This window comes from Prionailurus viverrinus, chromosome C2 (genome assembly GCF_022837055.1).
Source record: "Prionailurus viverrinus isolate Anna chromosome C2, UM_Priviv_1.0, whole genome shotgun sequence".
Lineage (NCBI taxonomy): Eukaryota > Metazoa > Chordata > Mammalia > Carnivora > Felidae > Prionailurus > Prionailurus viverrinus.
The window spans coordinates 20,786,667-20,794,899 of NC_062569.1; the positions used below are offsets into that span (position 1 = coordinate 20,786,667).

Below are 8,233 nucleotides of genomic sequence, written 5' to 3' on the forward strand. Positions count from 1 at the left end.
GTACTTTATTACATGGTGTTGTACTGTGTTTCTAAACCCTGCAGTGACCTGCTAAAGAGATTACTAATCCTATTGCATTCACTTTTTCTGTGAATAGCCTTCCAAAGAGATCAGCTGTACACTGGAAGGGCCGGCCCTTGTATTGTGTTGTGTTTTATATGCATATGTACAAAATTGGACTCATTTTATGCACCTTAGTTATTTATCTTTAGAATTTAGGGGATTGACATTTGGCTGTACAAATGTGAGGATAAATATTAGTATGGAAATAAATTCATGCCTGCCTGGGCATCTTTGTTTATTTGCACATAAAATTCCTTTAGACATTCCTTTCCTTTGTAAACTTTCAAAAAAGGAGATCTGTGCAGTGATATAGAGAAAGGCTGGGAAAAAGAAGAGCCTTCTATCCGTTAAAAATATACTAAAATGGGTAGCATAAAAATATGTATCCTCAAGCCATCAGGATCCAAGGACAAAAGTGCATGCTTTTTTATTTTGGTGTTTCTGCAACTTCTGTGAAGTAACTACTATCCTTCTTCAGGTTAAAACAGTATTTATAAGGGGGGTTTGGGGATGATTTTTTTAAAGCTGTCATTTTTAATTGCTTTTAATAGCACATTAGCAGTAGAAGGCACAAAGACAGAGCTGCTGGGAAGCCCCCGAAACCTAAATACAGTCCTTACAACAAACTACAGAAGGCAGCACATCCACTGGGGGTGAGTGTCTTTGTTGCTTCTCAAATGATAGTGATCTTGAATGTCCAACAATCTGCTGAACTTGATTTTTTTTTTTTTTTGGTCAGTTACTGTATGAAATAAATGGAAGGTACCTAAGTAATGACAAACAGCTGATTAGAGAGTCCAGACCCTACTCCACCAATAGAATTACTTGTTTCATGAGTTGTTTCTGTGGTTTGCCACTTTTGGCCAAGGTCCAGCACCTTTATCTTTTGGAGTTGGGCTCTGGTTAATGACAGAAGCATGGGGAAGGGAATAAAGCCAATCGTTGGAGTCAGGTAAGTAATTACATGAAATCACATGAAATCTGGCCCTGCCGTTAGTTCAGAATTTCAGGAAAGGTCAGTGAAAAATTTCTTCAAGGGACAAAACATTGGTGTTGATGATGCCCTCAACAGTTTTGGATTTTGAATAACAAAGTCTGAAAGGCATGGCTTATTTTATTGAATTATCAAACCAAGGACAGTATCTAAGGCCTGGGGAAACACTTTCTGGGAGATGTCCCCTTCCCATTACCCCAAATACACCATTTAGATTAGTGAACACACTAGTATTAATGTCCCGGCCTGGAATTTTTGTAGGAACTTAGGGGAAATCTGTGAAACCTCCTGATAATTTCAAGATAATATTTATGACCATGTGCTTCTTCTTTTTTTTTTTTCTTTGTCGAATTGACCACAGATTTCTCAGGGATACCCAGGGCTCAATGAAGAGTTAAGAACAACTGATCTATATAGTATGTGCTGAATTATGCACTTTGAAATTTGTTTTCTTCAAAATAGATCTTATTAATAATTGGTGCTATTGTGTGCTGCTGACCTGTGAAAATATAGTTAAAGGAAAACTGCAATCATCTATTATGAGACCTCAGTAGGAGTTGACCCAATTAATTTAGTAGCATCACCCATTTTTATGCAAATGAAGTCACTTTACTCTTTTGTACAGAAGCAATTTTAGCTGCATTGAAAAGCTGTGAATTCTATGCAGAGCTGAGGTTTCAGCACCACTAGTCATAACTTTGAGTGCTATTTCTGACCAGCATAGACACAAGTTTCAACAATCAAGTGAATGGTTGTTAAGTAAACAGGGAAGTCAAATTGTATTAACAGTTACCCTGCAAACCTCAGTGGTAGCTCTGTGTTAGTTTCCATAAATGGGAACATTCTTTCTGTGAGAGCAGCCATCTTGCTAATGCTACTAGCCAAAGAATGAACTGGTTTTGGAGAGTAGAGTTGAGAGCATGTGGTTACCATGTGCCCAGAGAGGAAGCCAGAATGTCAGATTCAGGGAGAAGTAAGTGGTCTTTTCTTCTTCGTTGCAACTGGAATTTTGTTATTTTTATTTCTCTTTATTACTACCTCACACCTTGCTGTGCAACTCAGTTTGTACACTAGGATATGCTCCTAGTAGCTGACAGCATTAATAAATCTCCCTTTAAAAATATCTTCCCATGACAGTTAATGTGTGTGTGTAAAGAGTAAAAAACTCCCTATTTTTTTCTCAACATGAATACTTTCCTACTTTATTGAGAAAAATAAAGTAAGGTTGCTGAGTACTTTTCTGGGGGAGTTTTCAGCATCCTAGATTGGCCATCTTCAGTGATCTTCCAGCTCTATCAAAGAAAAGATGTTTGTTTACACTTCCCATTATTTTTATTGATCATTCACAAGTGTGATTTCATCTTTGTACTTGTTTACTGCTTTATTTATTTATTTATTTATTTAGAGAGGCAGAGAGAGCAAGCAGGGGAGGAGCAAAGAGAAAGAGAGAGAGAGGGGGAGAGAGAGAATCCCAAACAGGCTTCACGCCCTCAGTGCAGAGCCTGATGCAGGGCCTGGACCAACCTGAGACGATCATGACCTGAACTGAAACCAAGAGTCGGATGTTTAAAGGAACGAGCCACCCAGGCGCCCCAACTGCTACATTTTAAAAGCTGCCCATCATTTTGGATTCTGAGTGTAGATGCCCAAACTCTTGTCCTTCTGCCCTCTTTTTTTTTTTTTTTCTTCTTCTCTCCCTTGCAGGTAAAATTAGTATTTTCAAAAGAACCTTCAAAGCCATTGGCTCCGCGAATTCTACCAAACCCACTGGCAGCTGCAGCGGCCGCTGCTGCCGTGGCAGTGAACGCCCCCTTCAGTCTCCGAACTGCCCCAGCGGCAACACTGTTCCAGACCTCGGCGCTCCCTCCAGCACTCCTGCGGCCAGCTCCTGGACCTATTCGGACCGCCCACACTCCTGTGCTGTTTGCTCCTTACTGAATTCCAAATGGGAGTACTTGTACCGCAATAATTTTTCAAAAGACAAAACAAACAAAACAAAAGAGAACTATGCAGTGTTTATTTATAGTTTAAAGTATATCCGAAGAGCCAGGACTTTTGATAGTGAATTGAAAAGATTATTTAAAAAAATTAAAAAAAAAAAAAGGAGGGAGGTTTGGGGGGGGGGAGGGGAGGGGTGGTATTTTCTCCAAATTAAAGCATTCCTCTTGAACATTGATTGTTTTAGAAGTGATCTCCAGCATTGACTTGTAGTGGTATCTAGAACTTCTGAAGCCTTTGTGACTGTGCTTTTGGGCACCTATTTCCCTCTGCATTGTCTTTCCTGCTTTATGAAACAACTATACATTGTAAGGGCATTAACTGGTTCCAGTGTATATATATAATAATTTACTCTGTAGATTAAGATAATATGAAAAGAAGAAAAACAAAACAAAACAAAAAAACATAAAAAAAACACACACACACACAAAAGCAACACTGTGAATAGTAGTACCCGTGCTGGTCCTCTTGCTATGACAGCAATTACTGGGTATTTATCCCAACAAAAGTAGATACAGTAGATGTCTTGTAAAACAATAGTGCTGTGTCTCAATCTATGCCACTAGGTTTTAAAGAGTCGCAAAAGGTAGAATGAACAACTATTTCATGCCAGTAAACAGTCAAACGATAAACAAACACCAGAGGGTTTGTGGAGGTCTTCCTGGTCCACATTCTCCCCCTCCTGTCCAGCTTGTAAGACTTTAAGTTGAGGACAAGAGAGCAGGGCTAAGCATCGAGATAGGGGAGACATTAATAAAGGTAGTTGCTTACAAAGTACTCATTTTCCCACCCTGAGGCAGTATTGCTGGGAATCGGGAAGGCTTTGTAATGAAACTATATCTGAAAACAGGTAAACCCGTGCATCACGGGTGTTTCGAAAGAAATCAGTACAAGTGTTTTGTTTCATGGATAAGGAACGGTCACGACCTAAGATGATAATGCAAAGTAAAGGTTTTTCATGTTAGTGTATATCCAAAACAAGAAACAAAAACAAAAAAACACAGAGAATATTGCACCTCTGCAATATATCCCCTTTATATCATACCAGTAAAGCTGTGTCTTAGGCAAAGGTTTCTGCTTTGAATATGATGATAGATGTTAGCTATTGTTGTGGGCTTTTTCTTGTTTTTTAGATTTCCTACTGACATGATATAAACAATTAATATATATTTAAGTGTTAGTAAAACAAGAAAAATGAATCTGAGTTGATTGCAGACCAAGGATATAGTGTTGGAAAAAAACCTGGTAGGACGCGCTTGACCATCATTTCTCTAGTGGAGTGTGAAATCTGGCAGCCTTCTGTGTTCACCGTAAGGCTGAAAGGAGTTGATGTTTTACCTTTAAAACAAGATTTATCAGGGGTATATATAAATATATGTATATTGTATATATGTTAGAAAGATTAAGAGAATAACTTATAAAAAGAAAATCTATATAAAATAATTATATAACCATCCCATGTTACATGTTATCATTAAGTTGGTAACGAATGGCATAAAAATAGCTGTGCCTTTAATTTGTGATAAAGGCTATTTGCTTTTTCCCATAGAAAGCTAACATATACCTATCACTATGATGGGGTTTGATGCAGCCAGTCTGTTGCATTAATAACAACAAGGATACTCAAACTTAGAACAATGATGAAACATGTACAAATCAACCCTACATGATTTAGGTTTAGAGAAAAAAAAATATTTTTGAAAAGGTTTTGTAAAGACTATTTAAAATACAGGGAAGGGCTGGATATGGCCTTCCTAAAACTGCTCTTATCTAAACTGTAGTAACTTTTTGAGAGGTATAAAGATTCAAGATGAAACCATTTGAGAGATAGGTATTTAGCATTTGTCATTTTATATTTAAGAAACACCCATAGCGTGCTTGGTGCTCAACATTGAACGTGGTCTTTGGAGTTCTTCTCCACCATCTATCTAGCTATAGACATTTGTCATATATACGTATCTTTAAAGCAGTTGGCTTTATATATCTTTTGTTAAACAACAAAAAAAATAAGGGTAGAAGGAAGGAAGGAAGGAAGGAAGGAAGGAAGGGAAAAAGGGAGGAGGGCAGGCAGACAAGACAAAAAAGTCTTTCATTAGTCCTTGGTAAAAAGAATTTCAAACCATACACATCTGGTTAAACATGTTGGTTAGTGTTAAAATTTGTTTTTTGAGAGTATCTGGTGATTTTACATTTACCAATACCTCTACAATCTGGTGTTAGCAAGTGTTTCCTTTTTTCACTCACAGACCCTACTAGTTCAGTCAGATGGAAAGTTGCTCATGAGTTTGTTGTTTGGGGCTCTGTCTATATCTCGTGTGACCAGCTTCTGACCGATTTGAACTTAAGTTGCCTTTTTCTGCTTTATCAAATATTTTTATCTTTCGCTGTAAGTTAGCCTGAATCCTTATCCAACAACCTTTACCCCTGAGAAAACCTCTTTCTATTGGAGAACCTGCTGTTAACTGATGCAATCTCACTACTCTGTGCTTTTGCTGTTCTTTCCCCATTTTCACCAAAGTGAACAAGCCAGTCCACTAGAAGTCAGGGCCTGTGGGATGCAAAGAGTCCTGGATCACAAGGTGTTACTAACTTTAATGATTTGCTGGGAGCAAACAAATCAGCCATATTTTCTCCATCAGCCATATGAGAAAACTCAGAAATACCTAACTCCCTTCTGCCTCACTTCGCTATGGAACCATTTTTGTTTAAATGGTCTCTTAAATTGGAGTTGTAATCATCAGTTGTCTTTTACTCACTACCTAATAAAGGATGAAGCCTAACTATAGAACTTACAGTGGATTTTCTGTGAATTGTTTCCCCCCACTCCACATATTTATCAACACCAGATCAACATCTATTACAGTTCAGACTGCTATAAAGCTATATCCTTTCCCGTAGGGAACCTTTTTCATGAATAAAGATCAATAATTCAGATTGGTCAGCATTGGTGCTCTGAAAATCCCCAGGGGTGGTCTGACTTTATGGTTATATATCCCTTCCCATGCATCACACCCGTGGCGAGGAAGTGATAGAGGAAGCATCTCCGATTTCATTTGAAACAGATATAAATGCATTGCAAGAACCAAATGCCTCTGGACAAAGCATTGCCACACCTCATCCAGATCATCCAGACAAATGGGAAACAGTCGTTGGGGAGGTACTGTATTTCTCTTTTGAGAAAACAGGTGATTACATATAACAAATCGTTCCTGTCACCGGTCTTAATCTTTGAAGGGTTCTATTCACGTGAGCAAACATGGTTGGCTTTTGGCATCACTGCCTCATCTGTAAAGACTGCAGTCTTTAGGTACTATTAGGCCTCCCTTCATCCACTGCGATAATTCACTGCTGTTATCATCAGAGATCTAATTTGGTTTCTTGAAAGGTGCTACATATTTTGCTGCCAAAGAACTATTTAACCAAGAGAGCGTTCACGCTCATTTGGAAATTAAAAGAGCAGGAAATCATAAAACAAAAAACTGAAAGACAACAAAGTTTCTTAAAATAGGATTACTCAAAGTTTATCCAAAGTTAAAGTTTTATGTACCCATGTAAGTTTCTAAGGCACAGAACCAATACATAGTACACATGGCATTAAATTCCACTTACAATTAAATTGTAACTTAATATCTTTGCCCCCACACCCATTTAATTTTTGACTTTCTTGAAGAAATCAGATCACAGAGCTAAATGATTCAAGTGGTGTAGAGACCTCTTCCTTCAAATATGAATTAATATAGAGTACTACCTTCCTGTGCATTCTCATGGATAGCATTATGTGAATAGCTCTTTGTATACAGGAAAGCATCATAAACTAGTAGGGAAAACAATGAGCTGAAAGAAGTCAGTCTATTGTAGACTTTGTCTCTGATCAGCAGGATAATAATTAGATAGTTGACTAATGCTTTCCCTTAATTTCTTCATCAGTAATATGGCTGAGCTGGTTTTCTATTTCGGCATTAAAAAACCACTTCTCTCATCCTTTCGAAAATAAAATTGCTTTCTTGTAGTGACCCATTCAGCTACTCACATATTTGCATGTGTCCAGAAATGTGTTCTGTATTCCTCTCCATCCTGAATATACCACGCTATAGGTCATTCATCTAATCAATCAGAATGTAGATTTCAACAATTATCAGAGGAGTTGCTAATTCACACTGGACATACAACAAAGTCATAAAGGATGTACTGCATCTATTTTCTCAATCTAGAGCATAATAAAATTTGAACAAGACAAACCCCAATAAAAGCAATAGAAAGTTGGCAGTGCATGTGTGGAAGGGAGCAACATATTTAAATGCCTCATCCTTATGCCTTTTGTTGTGCTTTCTCTCTTCAGCAGTAATGGTCTCCATCACTAATTCTTCCCTGTGTTTGCGTGTGTTTTAGCTAATGGACACCTTAGTAAGACCACTTCTTCCACAGTCAAAGGATATCAGTGATGCTCTCGACATTGTTACAGCAAGAATTATTTGAACTGGGTCCTGACATTGAATGTCTTACATGTTGATTTCTGTTGGTTTTCACCAGAAGTGTAGATTTATTTCTAGAGCATCTCTTCTGGTCTTTCTATGGCATGCTTTATAACAATGGCAAAGGCTATTACCAGGAAGTGAAATGGATCATTTATATGGCAAGTCTTCATTGTCTACTCACTGGTTCTGAGAGTAGCATCAGGGCTTCCAGAGAAAGATATGTTGATATGTTGATATATCATTCTTAGGTGGCCTACAGGATCATTACTTCCAGGAATGGCTTTATAGCTTCCCAGAATTATGAATGGTGATGAAAGGCCAGTTCTGCACTGGAAAACTCTTCTATGTGCTACTTTTTAGAAGTCCATGCAAGTTACAAAAGGTCACAGAGTTTGAAAAATTCCTTGGCTTGCTCAGGTGTGAAAGAACCAAGAACTACCTTCAATCTGATCATCTTTTTACTCTTTTCGGTGACAGAAAGCCATCTTTCTTAGATGTTCAAGTTGACTCTACAAACTGCCAAAATGCATTCCAGGCCAAACCTGATGATTAATATGCATGATCAAGTGGGGTATCTTGGAGTTTGCTCAAATTTACAAAGACCACTGAGAATGGGTTCATGTTCTTTTTATGACTGACGAGTCAACTCTAAAAGCAATTTCCAAAGAGAAGATCTAAAATGGTTTGTAAGCAAAAAAGTGTA

General features: G+C 37.9%; 1 protein-coding gene across 6 annotated transcripts in view; it reads left to right on the plus strand.

Moving 5' to 3' along the window:
- ZNF385D (zinc finger protein 385D) overlaps positions 1–3,144 on the plus strand; it is a 679,366-nt gene extending 676,222 nt beyond the window's left edge. For all 6 annotated transcript variants that reach the window (XM_047876493.1, XM_047876492.1, XM_047876491.1 and 3 more), the window contains 2 exons: positions 615–716; positions 2,762–3,144. In XM_047876493.1, coding sequence (XP_047732449.1) covers positions 615–716; positions 2,762–2,995 — 336 coding nt within the window. In that variant the 3' untranslated portion in view covers positions 2,996–3,144. The remainder of the gene's footprint in view (positions 1–614; positions 717–2,761) is intronic.
- The last annotated feature ends 5,089 nt before the right edge of the window (positions 3,145–8,233 follow it).